Source organism: Lithohypha guttulata (assembly GCF_036872675.1).
Source record: "Lithohypha guttulata strain CCFEE 5908 chromosome Unknown scaffold_6, whole genome shotgun sequence".
Classification (NCBI taxonomy): Eukaryota; Fungi; Ascomycota; class Eurotiomycetes; order Chaetothyriales; family Trichomeriaceae; genus Lithohypha; species Lithohypha guttulata.
In genome coordinates, this window is record NW_027042755.1 from 48,525 (window position 1) to 64,436 (window position 15,912).

The 15,912-nt window shown below is 49.2% G+C and overlaps 7 protein-coding genes across 7 annotated transcripts; 5 read left to right on the forward strand and 2 right to left on the reverse strand.

Annotated features, from left to right (window-relative positions):
* Positions 1-50: 50 nt before the first annotated feature.
* On the reverse strand, positions 51-1,914 carry LTR64_007440 (uncharacterized protein; the record flags this gene model as incomplete). Its single annotated transcript, XM_064901758.1, has 2 exons — positions 51-1,744; positions 1,890-1,914. The coding sequence occupies 2 exons, from the start codon at positions 1,912-1,914 to the stop codon at positions 51-53; spliced, it is 1,719 nt and encodes a 572-aa protein (XP_064751437.1).
* An 815-nt stretch (positions 1,915-2,729) lies between these two features.
* Positions 2,730-3,449, forward strand: LTR64_007441 (uncharacterized protein; the record flags this gene model as incomplete). The annotated part of the gene is made up of 1 exon (XM_064901759.1): positions 2,730-3,449. The coding sequence occupies one exon, from the start codon at positions 2,730-2,732 to the stop codon at positions 3,447-3,449; it is 720 nt and encodes a 239-aa protein (XP_064751438.1).
* Positions 3,450-5,204: 1,755 nt separating this feature from the next.
* On the forward strand, positions 5,205-6,900 carry LTR64_007442 (uncharacterized protein; the record flags this gene model as incomplete). The annotated part of the gene is made up of 4 exons (XM_064901760.1): positions 5,205-5,210; positions 5,291-5,800; positions 5,848-6,449; positions 6,498-6,900. The coding sequence occupies 4 exons, from the start codon at positions 5,205-5,207 to the stop codon at positions 6,898-6,900; spliced, it is 1,521 nt and encodes a 506-aa protein (XP_064751439.1).
* Positions 6,901-8,781: 1,881 nt separating this feature from the next.
* On the reverse strand, positions 8,782-10,386 carry LTR64_007443 (uncharacterized protein; the record flags this gene model as incomplete). Its single annotated transcript, XM_064901761.1, has 1 exon — positions 8,782-10,386. The coding sequence occupies one exon, from the start codon at positions 10,384-10,386 to the stop codon at positions 8,782-8,784; it is 1,605 nt and encodes a 534-aa protein (XP_064751440.1).
* A 390-nt stretch (positions 10,387-10,776) lies between these two features.
* RPO26 (subunit common to RNA polymerases I, II, and III) lies at positions 10,777-11,308 on the forward strand (the record flags this gene model as incomplete). Its single annotated transcript, XM_064901762.1, has 2 exons — positions 10,777-10,808; positions 10,858-11,308. 2 exons carry the CDS (start codon positions 10,777-10,779, stop codon positions 11,306-11,308), a joined length of 483 nt encoding a protein of 160 aa, XP_064751441.1.
* An 891-nt stretch (positions 11,309-12,199) lies between these two features.
* Positions 12,200-13,605, forward strand: LTR64_007445 (uncharacterized protein; the record flags this gene model as incomplete). The annotated part of the gene is made up of 2 exons (XM_064901763.1): positions 12,200-12,414; positions 12,477-13,605. The coding sequence occupies 2 exons, from the start codon at positions 12,200-12,202 to the stop codon at positions 13,603-13,605; spliced, it is 1,344 nt and encodes a 447-aa protein (XP_064751442.1).
* A 1,369-nt stretch (positions 13,606-14,974) lies between these two features.
* LTR64_007446 (uncharacterized protein) lies at positions 14,975-15,679 on the forward strand (the record flags this gene model as incomplete). The annotated part of the gene is made up of 2 exons (XM_064901764.1): positions 14,975-15,500; positions 15,549-15,679. 2 exons carry the CDS (start codon positions 14,975-14,977, stop codon positions 15,677-15,679), a joined length of 657 nt encoding a protein of 218 aa, XP_064751443.1.
* Between the last annotated feature and the right edge of the window lie 233 nt (positions 15,680-15,912).

Below are 15,912 nucleotides of genomic sequence, written 5' to 3' on the forward strand. Positions count from 1 at the left end.
AATGAGCAAAGCAAACTAGGCTACCATCGCTCTCAATCTCCAATCCTCCATTACTCACTCCTCTTCACCACTCTCGGTAGTCCGAGCCATGCGCATTCCATAACCACACAGAGCACAATACAGATAGGATTCAACACCACCGTCCCCAGCTTCTGCGCAAGTGCTCCCGTAAGTAACGGTCCGACAGCACCACCACTGCTACCAACACTACCAATCAATCCCAGACTCGTAATCTGCATACAACTCGGCAGCAGTTTCGAAAACACACCCGTTGCACAAGGATATATCGGACCAAGCAGTAACCCGATGATCGCCACAGCCACAGCATTTCCAATGACGTTCGGTAAGAACCAGACCATGAATTGGAACGCTGCTGTGCCTGCTATGAGTATGACGATGGAGATGCGATCTCCGATCTTGTGGCAGGGCATGACGAGAAGGAAGCGGCCGAGGGTTATTCCGCCCCAGAAGCCCGACGTGACATAGCCGACTTGTGTTGGATCGCCGTTGCGGTAGTCGATCAGGAAAGAGATCACCCAGCCGGATATGGCTACTTCTGCGGCTTGGTATGAGAAGATTAATAGGGCTCCGAGGAGAGTTGTGCGGTTTCGGAGCGCTTTTTTGAGGATGTTCTTCTTTTCTTCTGAGTCTGTTTGACGGGACGCGGTGCGTTCGAGTGCTGTTAGGAGTTGTGCGGAGGTGGTCTCGCTTTCGTAGTTGCGGAATGTCCAGAAGAAGGCGACTGTGCTGATAAGGGACAGGGCGAGGAGGATGGCGTAGAAGAGTGACCAACGGATACCTTGAGAGACCATTGCGGTTGCCACGAAGGGGGCGACGATGCCGCCTACCCCATACGTGCCGTGCATGTATCCGAGGAGAGTCGTGCCGCCCTGGAGGTTGACGAGAAAGACGTTGTCGAGAGCAAGAATGATTGCGAAGCCGAAACCGAGGAAGAAGAAGGCCACGATGACCACGGGAAAGGGCGGCTGGCATACTATGGCGGTGTAGGCTAGAGTGTTGAGAATTGTGCATGAGGACAGCACCCTGGCTCGACCGAAGCGATTATTGAGTATATGACAGACTGGACCAGCAGCGATGAAACCACAGGCATTAGCCACGAAGATCAGTGACATGATGGCGTGAGAAATATGGTAGTATCGTTCCATATAGGGTAGAAGGGCTCCAGTGGCCGAGTCGTTCATGCCTTGAACGAAGAATGCAATACACGTTGCTAGGATCCGCCATCGGTTCATATAAGGATACTTAGGTGAAGATGGCGTTACGGCAATATGTTGTTGAGGATTGACTCGTGCTGGGGATGATAAACCACTAACAGGACTGCTTTCGAGGTCTCCCGGAGTGACAGCCGAAGTGCTTTCAGGGCCATTGACTTTATGTCCCCACTGAAGCGCATCAAGCTCGATGTCTGTTGGTCGTCGCGAGGCAGAAGGCAAGAAAACATCGTCGTTATGCCTCGTCGTGTCACTCCGCATGCTCGCTTTCGTGGCTATCGCTTGTGGTTCACTGACTACCTGGCTAGCTTGACTCGTGCTGATACCAGATTCTTTTGATGTAGTGTCATTCGCTGTTTGGCAGGCATGAGATGTAGTGATCCTCGAGGTTAACTTTTCTCCATAGTTGGATGAATGAATGATCTTGGACATGAACTGCCTCAGTCGTCCTTCGCCTATACTGAGACTCATGTTGGCGACCTTAGAAATGCGGTGGCTAACTCGGATGGTGACTAGAAGGACTTAGCGATAGACAACAGAGAAAAGTCTCTCTTATGGCACATTTGATAAACAGTATAGCTCCATGATTCTAGTGGAAGGCTGTGATGCACGTCAGGACTTGTCACAAGGAGTGGCCTCCTGGCATGACTGCCATACTCAGTATTCTAACCCACCACTGCATGTTATTTGTTAGCCATATCTGCTCAAACCGTCATGGTATTGGAGCAAAATCTGGTAGAATATCGGTCGCTGAATAATGGCTGCATATGGCAGCTGCAGATCTCGGCACGATCTCCTTTTAGGCAGCGCGACCGGTGATCGCCTAAATGCGCGGCGGCAGGGTTACCTTTTGGGCTATTCCTGTGTGAACGATGGATTTTCATCGATGCTGACTGTGGCCTCATCATTGCATATTGCTACTCTTGCAATTCCAAGCAGTCCTCCTTTACCAAGCCAAGAGTGCATTTATCCGCCCCACAAGTCAAAGATAGACGTATTGGGAATGTGACAGTAACCTTGCCACTACAATGCAGAGCGCCGACTTGTTGCAGTCGCGCTTGACATTGTACCGTCATGATCTCAGATGATGACAGCCAGGTCCAGCTGATTATGCCATGCTGCTGTATGCGATAATCTTCAGTATAGCTTTGTCAAGCTCTTTGCATTGTTAGCATGAGCATCGCAGCCTATTCATGGCAGACCGACAGCTCGAACAAAACCAAGAAACAAAGCCCATTGCATCAGTTTCTCGGAGATATCTTCTTTGTCTGACAGAGTCCACAGTTGTGACTGACATAAATGACTAGAGCCGGGCCTCAACAGTTGATATGCTTCAGCTTCGTTTGCACGATATGGATAGATCCTACCTCTTCAATCGCGATAACCTGATCCAGGACCGACGATAAAATAGAGTGTGCCTTATTGCTGGTCAATACTGCCGCTGGCTCACGCTCGTCGTCCAGGGGTTACGCAACCAGAGCCGAAAACACATTCAAGATGACAAACCAGGACGAAACCTTGCTGGAAACATGGGAACGAGTGCTCCGGATATCAGAACTCATGGAGAATCTTTCTGTCCGTCTGCAGGCTATGACGGAGGAGTTTCGAGGCACAATTTCAGAAGAAACAAATGAAATGGATGGCGACGTGAGTGTAACCGGACCAGCCATTGTACAGTCATGTGCATACCGGGATTCGATCGTATGCCCTCAGTCCTGCCAGGCTGTTCCTGAGGACCCCTTCGGAGACGACAAAGAAATCAGCATTGCTTCGGGGTCTGCTGAAGATTTCCAGCTCAACGACTTCTACAACCAGGTATCTCCGAAACGTGGTTTCCCGTACGCTCGGTCCAAGCGGCTCACTTCATTGCTGTTGACAGTCTGTCCTCCCATAGAGTGCGATGCACCCAAAGCAGACAAGGACGGCCGATTCTGGCAATCTCCCACACCTATATCTGGCAGACTGGAATTATTCGCTGACCCAGTTCAGGCACAACTTCGTCACCAGTGGCTTTCGTGGTTCTTCGGAGAAGATTACGAAGACGAAGAGTTTGATTACACTCCAACCCCTCGTGACGCGACGGTTGACGATTACGACTGCGGGAATCTTTTTGGGGAAGGAGAAATCGAAGACAAAGAATCTTCTAGGTACGCTGGTTGGGAAGGACTTCCTAGTCCTGTGACTCCCTTGTGTAGGCCATCGACAGCTCTCATCTAGGTAAGTAAGCTTTCGTTCTAATAAGTATAAATGTCTTCGGTCACTTGTAAAAAATCTTCCTACTTCTGAGTAATGGTCCAAGCCAGATCCAGTAGTCCATTCTCCTGCCGTCTAAGCCAGGACAGATGCAGTATCACATTTGTATCCACTTCCAGCATTTCTGGGCTAGTAAACACCTCAACGGAAAGAACAAGGAGGCTGAGCTGAGTCGAGCAGAATGACTCCTGCTCATCGTCGCGTACCTGATTTATGCCAGTGCTATGAACAAGCAACAGCCACCAGGTAGGACAAGATGAAAGAAGCAGGAACGGATAACTCTTTTTGGGGTGTTCTGAGCACTGTGCACGGTTGTGAGCAAACACAATTGACGCAAAATCCACTATCATGACGCAGGCGATTGTGCCTGTTCCCCTTTCTCAACAATCACACTCTTGACCCTGCTTACCACATTTCACACAACGCTGTGGATTAAACACCTCTCTCGGATGCGCGTCTTCGCCTACACAGTGGGTTGTTTGCCTGCTTTTTGTGTTTGCATTGTCCCAAGTGCCGTGCATTGATGTCGTATTACGCCCGTCAGTCCAGCTTGCAAGCAAGAATGTTAGTCGGCCATCAGGTAAGGACTAAAGGCGAGGAATATTATGTGGCCGCCTATGGAAGTCAGGGTCTTTGGGACCGGCTCAAATGATAATCGCAAGGTCGACATCAGGATTGGTATTTATAGGCTCTGGATTTGACTGTGCAGTACGTTGAGGAAGGTCCACAACAGTCCTTATAACGTGTCGCGAAAAGCAGTCTCGCTTACTGCAGTGTCTCTTGCTGACTATTGAAGATCGTCCTTGACGATGTATCACCGATTTAGCCTCACAGGACAAGATATCCAATTCAGCCTTGCCACTAGAGATAACGTGGCATGGACAGCTGCCTGCCCATCGATGTACAAACAGTGAGTAGATTCTGTGCAACAGATACGGCGAACCCACCCCTTCGTCCACAATGTACTTACCATCTCGATTGAAATTATCATACTAAAGATAATGCGAGCTCCGATCACGGCGAACGACAAAAATAGCTGCTTGCTTTCAATCAAAAGGGATGAGTCGTGAAGGGGTCGGCTTTGCAGTGCAGACATGACAGAATTAGCCCTTCGACACGGCTTCACTTCGAGAGAAACTATCACTCCCCTCCAAAGCCTCACATTGCCACCTAAGATGTCCCTCTTTCACTTTCAGTGCCTTTGTATTCGAGCAGCATTCCTAATGCTTACCTTGTGTTACTTGGTACTGCTGCCATCATGATCTTGAAGCTCTGTTTGCTTTAAGGGCGCGGCTGCTGTGTTCTCGAGCAAGTGCTTATGACTGCCACGTTCTCGCTGAGGTTACCGAGACTACCACATGGAAACATGGCATCAATGTTTGCTCAGTCAAGCTTCACACTGTCAATTTGGAGTTCTATCACCGTCGTACTTGCCCTCGAAACTAGATCAAGGTCTTGGCAAGAGGTTATTAAGATTGCGCCTTCACTACTCAAAGTCCGCCGTCAACCAACACTTTCGACTTACTTTTCCCCTCCGAAACTGCTACTTCTTTTCCGACCACAACTTGAACCTTTTCAGCCATCGTCAAAACAATCGCTGGTCAAAACCCCTAATAGTGGAAAGACTACTTCATTGGACGATCCTCTGGAATCGATTACCACAATCCCTTCCTCGTCTCGCCTCGGAAAGACACTCTGCTTACAAGTCAGAGCAACAGAATGAACGTTAGTACCTTCTATTCTATCCTCAGATCTTTCAGTACATTGTGCTCAAAATGTGAGGAATACAGCTAATCGTGGTGCAGCGATTCTTGAAGAACTTTGAGTTCGAAGACACCACTCCTCGAACCTCTCCAGCAGCTTCTGACGATTCCTTGCTTGAGCAAGAGAAGAACCAACACATACGAAATGTGTTCCCTAGCAGCCCAGATGAGCTCGAAGGCTATCGACCCATGCGGGTTGCCTTGGTACAGACAGCAGCGGGCCTCAAACCTCCATCTGGTGGCTTTCGAGGAAATTACGCCAGTCTCCTAGCCTTACAGAAGCACGGACACATGACCATGCAGTTCGCATGGGCCACAAGACAGGACATCTACGAAGCAGTTGCAGAGTTGAAGTCAGCAGGAAGATTCAGTAAGCAACACTTCCAGAGAGGAACAGTCCAGATCTTCGACAAGGATAGCAACTCAACACCCGTCACCTGGACAAAGTTCACAAACACTCATGGCATATTGTGTGTTACACTTGACGCAGAGACCATGATCCCTACATACCCAAATCCTTTACAGCAGGAGGATGCTGCTGCATTTATCCGAGTATGCTATCCGTCCTGCCTTTCTCGATGCTCGCTAACTTCTTGCAGACAGGATCAGTACCCGCTCGAGCAGTCCCATACATGAGGTGGCTGCAAGATCATATCATCGGTTTCAACGCAACGCATGTGGTCTTCAATGACGCATTTGCTAGTGTTGCTACTTGCAACTTGCCTGCAGATATTCAGGCCGGCATTGCTCGTGTTGAGGTTGTTCATACGCTCGAACAACTACCCACTGGTCCCTACGCCGGCGGCATCTCCGGAGGTGCCCAATGTCCTGAAGAGCTGAGACTGTTCAAGGAGCTTGACGGCTTGATTGCCGTTTCCAAAGCGGTCCAACGATATGCGAAAGACCACTGTGGTCTGCATGCCGAAATGATTCCAAACCATGCCTGGTCCTACAAGGACAAGGAGACCAGTGACTGGCCACGCTACAGATCCAACTTTGCCAAACAAAACGTTGTTATGATCAATCCAGCTTGGGTCAAGGGCTACGATATCTTTCTGGCTATGGCAAGAGATAACGCTCAACGAAAAGTCGAGAACAACTGGGATGCGCTTCTTGACAGACCCGTCTACAACTTCATTGCATATCTAGGCTGGGGCTCCAGCCCAAAGATGGTGCAGGACTTGAAGGCTGCTGGAGTGAAGTGAGTGAGATCATTGAGCTACGAGTACGCTTATTAATCTACTTTTAGGGTCGAGGAGTCAGTCACAGACATGGAGCCTGTTTTCGACAACATGAGCGTCTTGATCATGCCGTCCCTTTGGCAGGAAGCCTGGGGCCTCTCTGCAACAGAAGCGCAACTACGAGGCATACCTGTCATCGCTTCCAATGTTGGCGGTCTACAGGAAGCTAAGCGATACGTTACCCCCTTTATCAATGTTAACACAATCAGCGGTCAAGAGCGCAACGAGAAGGGCGAGTACGTCATCCCTGTCCAAGACGTAAAACCCTGGATGAAAGAACTGGATAGTCTCTTGACGGACAAAGACCGCTACGAAGCAGTCTCTCATATGGCGTTCTACACCACAAGAGAATGGATTCGAAATTTCGATGTCAGAGGAATGGAGAAGTACCTGCTCGACGTTATGAAATGAGAATGCAAGGAAACTATCTCTCAACGACGACATTACGATATGCAACTTTTTTCTTCGAAGATACCCATAGAGTTAGTACCTTACGACGATCTGTTTGCGGAAGCTGATACCACGATTTCTATCGTAAGCTTGGAGATACTCCCTTCAATAGAATTCGATCCTTCAGAGGCGGGCCTCGGCGAAACATCATCCATAGCATCGAGCAAATACCATAGATATTGTGCTCAAGCGCTACCAAATGACCAGAAGTGTTCTAAATTCTTCGCACTATCCTCGTCCACTACTTCTGGCGGTCCTCTTAGTGTCACATGGTCGCCATGAATCTCAGCTATGGCACCTGATAAGGTAGAATCGTCCACGAACTGTTGCACACCCCGTGTCAAGGTAGAGAACGGGGTCAAAATCATACCTCTGAAAAGCGCTGCATCTGGTGCGATGTTCGTTTCTGTGACTCTGTCAGCTCACTTCTGCGATACAACGGCGACTCATATTCAGAAGCTAACCTAGTACTGCTGGTGCCAAAGCATTGATCCGGATGTTGTGCTTTGCATAAGGTTTCTCCAACGACCTCACCAGCCCAATGATACCAGCTTTTGTTCCTGAGTACACAGGTGAAATAGGGAATGGATATAGCCCTGCATTCGAAGCTGTACAGATAATCAACCCTCGACTCGAGCCGTCAGAAACCGGATTCTTATTCATGTAATAAGCAGCAAGTTTCACAGCTATATAATGGTTAGCCTCTCAATATACCCACATACCTCATCTCACAATCCCATCACCACGTACTATACAGACACCCCACAAAATTCACATTCACCGTCACCAAATTCGGCTGACTTGGCCCTTCCTCGTCCTCTCCCTCAAGCACCGTAATATTATTCTCCCCTCGATCCGAAACACCCGCATTTGCCATCACGATATCCATCCGTCGCCCATGCTGCTCATACACCTCCTTGAAGACGCGCGCTTGCTCCTCCCAGGACGCGACGTTGCAGTGCTTGAACGTTAGTGTGGATTGTGGGTGGTCGGCTTGTACGGAAGCGATGACGGAGGGGCCTGTGGTGCTGTTTATGTCGAGGACGGCGATGTCGTGGTGTTGCAGGGCGAAATGCCGGGTTATGGCGAGGCCGATACCGCTGGCGCCGCCGGTGATGATGATGGATTTTCGGGCGGAGGAGGACATCGTTGTTATTCAGCGGGTCTGAGATGGTGTGTTACATGACTGAGGTGTGGTGGTGTTTAGTAATACTTGAGTAGTACCCTGTTCAGCTCATCGGATGGCAGCTCGAGGGGAAGGTCGGTCTAGCGGACATGTTCCGCTTCGGTAGATGCTGGTAACATCAGCAGCATGGTGCGGCAAGGGTACTTTGGTTGTGGTAGTTATGGCTTTAGATAAGAGGCATGACATGTGGGCATGCCATGTTGTGACAGTGTGGTAGACAAAGCTAACAGAGCAAGAGTGACTACGGAGGAATAAAAGAGCATCCTTGGCACGAACACGGGACCCAGGGGTGGAAGGTATTTTCGTGAGACCTTACAAGTCATATGCTATGATGAAAGTCACTTTTGTTGTACCATGTTCCTATATCATGCTAAGATTAAAGTGCTTGCATTGTCGATCCTCCACACGACAAGCCCCTATGCACGAAGCTTGACATGGTTTGCTCTAATGCCTATCAACCACTTGCACCGCTTTAACGCCCACCCATGTATGAAACACTTTTTTCCATCGACCGCGTTCGTCGGTCGGTCAATCGTAAACTGATCGTCGTCATGAGTCGCTCAAAGGGGTATCTTCAAAAGAATGCAGAACGAATGGTGCAGAAAATAATAATATATCGGGGCTGTTGCTTCGTTGATGTTCTCAAGTTGAATGAATCAGGCTTGTAGTAGTACTGGGTCGAGGTGCGACCGGATGAGTTCCTGTTCGTGCTCGAAATCGAAGAATGGCTGCATATGTGCATCTTGAAAAGCCATCGCGTGACCATTTTGGCATGGGATATACTGGCCGTCGTCGATTGTGACAAGGTCGGCGCTGTCGTCTTCACTCACTAGACGATGAGCTTGGCCGTTATGGTAGAGATGCTGACCAAATATAGTCATGGAGCCAGAAAGCTGATTCGGATCATCTGGATCGTCAGCTTCGTCTTCCATGATCTCATCAAAGCTATGCGAGGCTGGTGACTTCTCTGAGTAGGACTTGATGATAGGGAAGGAGGTAGATAGAGCTACTTCATTCGTGCCGACCAGAGTATCGAGCGTAGATGCTTTTTTAGTGCCCTTGTCCTTACGAGGCATTCTTCGTTTGGGAGCAGAATATGAGAGGGAGTCTTCTGCACTCCGTTTGAGTTTTTTTGCCTCCTCCCGCTGAGCTCTTTTGCTAGGCAACAAGAAATGTGCAGTACGAACGTGCTCGATAAGACTAGCCTTGCTCGTAAACGACTTGCTGCATCCTAGAAGTTCAATCTGTGGTCGACCTTGCAATTCTATTGGCACGGGGATATTTGTAGCACCGCAGATGAATTCCTTTTTCTTTTCGTGCACAGTCTTGACGTGTACATTAAGATTGCCTTGCTTAGTGGAAACGTGGTCGCAGCCAAGATAGTTACACGGAAATTTCTTCGCGTTTTGTTTTGCCTCGTCAATGATACCATGATCCAGCTCAAGATGTCGTTTGTACTCTTTGTTAGATACGGATGTTGCTGTACAGTAGGGACATTTGAGGGGATGTGCTTGAGCAATGTGAGATTGCAGCTCCGGGAAAGTTGCAAAAGAGAATGGAGACGGCTGTTCTTCTGTGGTCATCGGCGTGTGTACTGTTCCATGATTATTCGCGCATATAGTGCAAGAGTATTTGGAGTTGTCGTGCATTGCTCGTTTGTGGTTCTTGAGGCGGTCGGCAGTGTCGAATGCTTTCGTGCATGGTGCACCGGACTCGGGGTGGACATAGTTGCAAGGAAAAGGTTTCGTGTCTTCATGCTCAACCAGGATGTGCTTTCTCAAAGTTTCGTGTTTTCGGAAAGTCGCGTTACAGCCGTCGTACCCACGGCATCTGTACTGCTCTTTATCCTCATGCGCTTTCAGATGTCTGCGCAACCTCGTGCCAGTTGCGAAAGCTTTATCGCAACCTTTCCAGGTACACACATGATCTCGAACAGTAGAATGGGCACTTTTGAGGTGATGCTTCAGGTGAGTCTCGCGCAAGTACGTTTGAGGGCAGAAGGTATGGGGACATTTGAAAGGTCGATCCCCGGTATGGGATCTAAGGTGCTCTTCTAAGTGCGAATTGCGACTAAAAGTCTTGGAGCAGTCTTTGTAGGGACAAACAATGGGTTTGGAGGTAGAAGGACGAGGGGTTTGTGTTCGTGGAGGAGTGGTCGAGGGAGTATCGTGGTCGCCTTGGTCGCTGTCGATATCACTCTCCGGGTCCGTTATATCGAAGTCTCGGACATGATCGAACTCGTCGTCCGACAGTGCTTCCATGTCGTTGGCTGAAGCACATGTGCGGCTTTCTCACTGGGAATGAGCAGGGGTGGGTAGAGCAGCAACAGATCGTGAGTGACATGTGGCTGTTGCGCATGAAAAGCATGAAAACTGCACTCTGGACCACTTGCTTTGCGCTGTGGGGGTGACCCGCCAAGAAACGTCACAAGCCGTTAGGAGCCGTTGTCACTGTTCGTGGACAGTATTAGCCGCTTTGTGCCAATATCTATGTACGATCAGCAGCAATTATTTGCCGTAAAGAGTGTGCAGGATTTAGTGTATGCCCGGTCAGCGATCTGCACCCGCGACGATTGGGTTGTAAACTTCTGTGAACCACTTGTTGCGCATCCTCACAACACTGAACGTACACACCTTTCGCTCACTGTGAAGATGTCGGATTACGGTGGTGACGATGATGCTGCGTGAGTCTCCTGGGTAGTGTTTTGAACATGCGCTGACTTCCATCTACAGATTCGGCGCAGAAGAGCCTGAGGATGCCTTCTACGAGCCAGAGGAGGACGAACAGGACATTCTGCCCGATGCTGACATGGACGAGGATGCCTTGCAAGCAAGAAATGAGGTCTACGATAATGAGCGCATGGAACTTGTGGAAGCAGATGCCAATGCAGTCGATGGTGGTCAGAAAAGAACTGCGAAACCCGCCGGAGAAGACTCGAAGAAAATCCCAGACGACAAAAGGACAACAACACCTTACATGACCAAATACGAAAGAGCTCGAGTACTTGGCACTAGAGCACTCCAAATTAGCATGAATGCTCCACCTCTGGTTGATCTCCAGGGCGAGACCGACCCTTTGCAAATTGCTATGAAGGAGTTTGATGAAAAGAAGATTCCTTTGATTGTGCGAAGGTATCTTCCTGATGGCTCATTCGAAGATTGGACCTGCGAAGAGTTGCTATGAGCCACTATGCGATACCATGGAGGTAAATGGACGCTTCTCCAACCTGTGTTGACAGACCAGCCTGGTTGCGGCCTTATCACATCTTCCACCCGCACGAAAGGCTTTGTGAAATCCTTGAAAATGGCCCTTCCTATTCGACCTGGAGCATTGCACGAGAAGCAGCCACGTGCCATTTCGTAGGGGATCGGGGGCGCCACGTTTCTCGAGAAAACCTGCCACATACTGCAGGTGAAAAATAGGCTCAACACGAGTTCGACCCAGCATGCAATATGTGAAAGTCGACCAACGATCACATTACGAGGTGTGGAAGCAGGGGCAGATTGTCAATGGTCGAAGATTCCATCCTATCGACCTGTCGAGAGCATTGGGCAGTGACTCGAACAATATTGCGCATGCGGGGGGATTGTTAGCATTTTGAAGTTTGGAATTTTTTGTGACACCTCGTAACAGCACGAGGAGAACACCGTGTTAGTGTCGACAGGGAGCGTACCTTTTCCATGCGACCACACATGTTTTGCACGAACGCTTCCATGTTGCATGTCCTGCCGCATCCAAAGTTCTTCTCCGTGAATTTATTAGCGTACAGCTCGGCAACACACTAACACGAGCTAAGTCAAGTTTCTTTCTCCAAAACGTTTTTTTGTAAATCTACCAGCACGGATTTGTCAGAAAATCTCCAAAGAGAGACGAGCTTCGAGCCGATAGCCGAACTCTGCTCATGCTTTACCACTACCTACTGGTATTAGTTCCATCCCGGATATGAGCGCCCTTTCCAACAATTCCCATTGTTCTCTTTTGACGCGGAGTTGTTTTCATCCACTCCAATGGCGTGAGTCGTTGTTATGATATTGATCGAGCATTAGCCATTCAGCGCTGGTGTTGACGAAAGAGATGGTTGAGACTAGAGGTCGACATGGAGGCTCTGCAAGTACTGTCGGTGGCAATGCAGCAACGGTCGACTCCCCCGTGGAAGCAGAGATTGACGCTGAGGCACATTTGCCTGCCAAGACAGAACGAGAGTCGAGAGAGCCTGATCCTCCGCCGAATGGTGGGACAGTAGCATGGTTACAAGTGTTGGGCTCCTTCTTTCTCTTTTTCAATTGCTGGTACGTCTCGAGCCATTCCTGGTTCCTGCACATAAATGAGACAGCTAACTCTAGACTTCTAGGGGCACTGTCAATTCTTTTGGAGTCTTCCAAACATACTACGAGAACAACCCATACTGGTCCGAAACTCCTTCCAATATATCATGGATTGGCTCAATACAAGCATTCCTGCTGCTCATGGTCGGGGTTGTGACAGGACCTATATACGATCGAGGATATTTCAGGACTCTCGTTGTTATTGGCAGCTTCCTGGTCCCCTTCGGCTTCATGATGACCAGTCTCTGCCGTGAGTACTGGCAAGTCGTCATAGCACAAGGCATCGTCGTTGGGCTTGGAAATGGTTTCCTATGGGTACCGTCCGTTGCCATTCTCCCGCAGTACTTCACGACGAAGAAAGCCCTGGCAAACGGTATTGCCGCAGCTGGTTCGAGTTGTGGAGGCATTTGCTATCCTATTGTCTTTCGGGCTCTGGAACAGAGGGTCGGCTTTGGTTGGGCCACCCGGGCTATTGCCTTCATTGCTCTCGGCACCCTCACGTTCAGTATCTGCATTATGAAGCAGCGTGTTATGCCGAAACAGAAGCGGAAATTGTTGGATCTGGATGCCTTCAAGGAAGGACCTTATACCCTATATTGTGTTGGAATGTTCCTGGCATTCACCTCGTTTTATGGGCCTGTCTATTACATCCAGCCGTACGCTATTCAGACAGGACTCACCGATACAAGTTTCGGATTCTACCTCCTTCCTATCCTCAACACTGCCAGTGTACCAGGCAGAATTATACCGAACTTTGTGGGAGATTACATCGGGCCAATGAACGTTTTAGTGCCTGCTGCTTTCCTTACGGGTGTCATGGCATTGATCTGGATCGGCGTTAGTACTCTCGGAGGTATCATAGCCTTTGCATGTTTCTATGGTTTCTTCAGCGGTGCTTTCATCAGCATAGCCCCTGTTGCTATCGTCGCGCTCACGCCTGACTTACGCAAGATAGGCACGAGAATGGGTCAATCATTCTTTGTGTGTTCGTTTGGTTTGCTTATCGGTACACCCGTTTCAGGAGCCATCTTGACATCTACTGGCAGGTGGATTGGGGTACAGCTGTTTTCTGGAATACTGCTGTTAGCGACGGCTAGCGCCTTTTTCGCAGCAAGAACATGCCATGTTGGCTGGAAATTGAAGGTCAAAGCATAGAGAAGCGGACTTCCGACAGCCGCCCATGGCACGTATGTAAAGTTACTCTTTCTGCTCAGTACTTTGTGTAAGCCAGGAACACACGAACAGCAAATAGTGGTACGTCTCACAGTGTTTGCAACGTTGTCGTTCCATTTCGTCACACCCACGTTCAACGGAGTCACCAACAGATCGAAGAGCTCAAGACATCTCGAGAGGTGCACGTCGTTTCGTGGGGTGCTTGCCACTAGCGTGCAATTGGCTTACTAAGAAGCTATTCTTATCGTACAAAATGTGGATTCACATCAGTGTTCTGCAAAGAGAAGTTGGCTCTCGGGTATTCCGCTGCCTTCCTTTCTACTACTGGCACCTCATTTGAGACATATACGAGACCATGATACCACCTCTGCCTAGTGGTAAAGCAGTTGAGCCATTTCAGCTCAGTTTTGACAACTGGGTTATTGCTAGACGAGTCAAGTCGCGACCATCGCGTCTTCAATGTGGTATATGAGATTCCTGACACGTCACAAGCAGCAGTCACGAGATCTAATATTGGTTAGTGGCATTGATACGTCAGGCCGTTGTTCCGGTAAGATTGTTACCAAATATCCAAATAACGGTTCAAGCCTCAAGAAGCAGCGAAGGATGACCCAAGCACTAGACAAGCATTTGGCGGTCGCCTTGGCTGCCGATCACAATACACTCTCGCCTAAACTGCGCCCCGTTTTGTGGCTTTTGTTGAGGTTCCAGGTGCTTGCCTTGTGCATCACATTTCGATCGATTACTACATCCTAGCATGAGATGCAGTTTGCATTCGTAGGGACTGGTGTTTTCCAACTCAGCGAAAGAGGATTGCGCACGCAAAGTGCAACGGCTCTGGACTCGTGCTCAAGTCCAGCACGACGAACAAGCTTTACACTAATGCAGGCACCAACGTACTTCCAATCTTGGCTGGGCATGTGCCCCTAAAACTAAGCACCAATACCATTTTCGCTCGGCCCAGTCAGTTTCACCAACCAGTAGCTCTTGGACTTCCCAGTAACTATTCCCATTTCCCTGCTGCGGCAGTGCTCCTTTTGCTATGTTGGCGCAAGAGGCCTCACTAAACGAGCATGTCTCAGTCAGCGTTGCAGTCATGCCACATCGCTCATCACGCTATACCTTACTAACCAGCCTACACTGATTGCAGGATTGCGGAGTGTTATCCTGGCCTTGTCCAGGCCGTTGAAGATCTAAATGGTTTCTTGGTGAGCTTAGCTGATGAGCTATAAAGAAATGGCAGTCCATTCGGTTGGTCTTGTGCTTCACCAGAACTTCGCCAAATCTTCACCTCGAACGCATCAACACCTAATCATACTAAAACAGTACACTCGTTCTTAACTCCGTCAAGATGAAAGGCTTAATCACATTCGCTGCTCTCGCCGGCGTCATCACCGCAGCCCCATGGCAACTAGTCAACAAAAGGGAATTAGGCGACCATGAATGGACGAGGAGCAAACGTGACGGATGTCCAGGATACCTGACCCCAGGCCAATTCGAGTTCCCTCACTACATCACTCAGGTCTCAAAAGCCAACCCAGACAAGGCATACGGCCCTCAATACAACGGCGTATTCACTCCCAACGACGTCGCTTCCATCTTCAGCTTCGACGTCCCAGCATCCCGAGCAGACGCAAACTGCACACTCGAATTCCTCTTCCCTAAACAGTCGCAGCTCAAAACCTCGTCGTACACATACTCTGGTCCTGGCTCTTTCTTTTTCAAGGGCTATAATCCTGGAAGCTGTCCAGGCCCACAAACGACATGGAACAACCAGCCGCAGCCTGGTCCATTCCCAGATTTCCCTCCCATTCATATGGAGCCTGGGTTTGCTTACACCATTGACGTTGGTCCTTGCTTTGTTGGTGCCGGTACTTGTAAGTCTTTGATCTCCTTTTCTCACAACCACTGCTGACAACATACAGGCGTCGCAGGCATGACTTACACCAGCGACACACATTTCGAGTTCTTCCAAGACTACGACGAGTGCCCGATCGGAATTTATACCTCATACTCTTATGGGCTGCCGTGCCCACCACCTTACTGTCCAGCATAGAGGGAGAACGATGAAGAGAAAAGTATATACCCACATAATGACTTGCAATGACCTGCAATGTACCCAGGAGGTTAGCGAGCGTCTTAAATATGTTAGATAGGCACATAATCTAATTCGAAGACTGTTCCGAGTCGCCATGTCGCTTTCCTCTCGGTAGACCAAGTCATCTTGCTACCAAGTACCTGGTGAACCTCCGTCGCAGTCCTTCGTTCTTTGTTTGAGACTTAATTCGC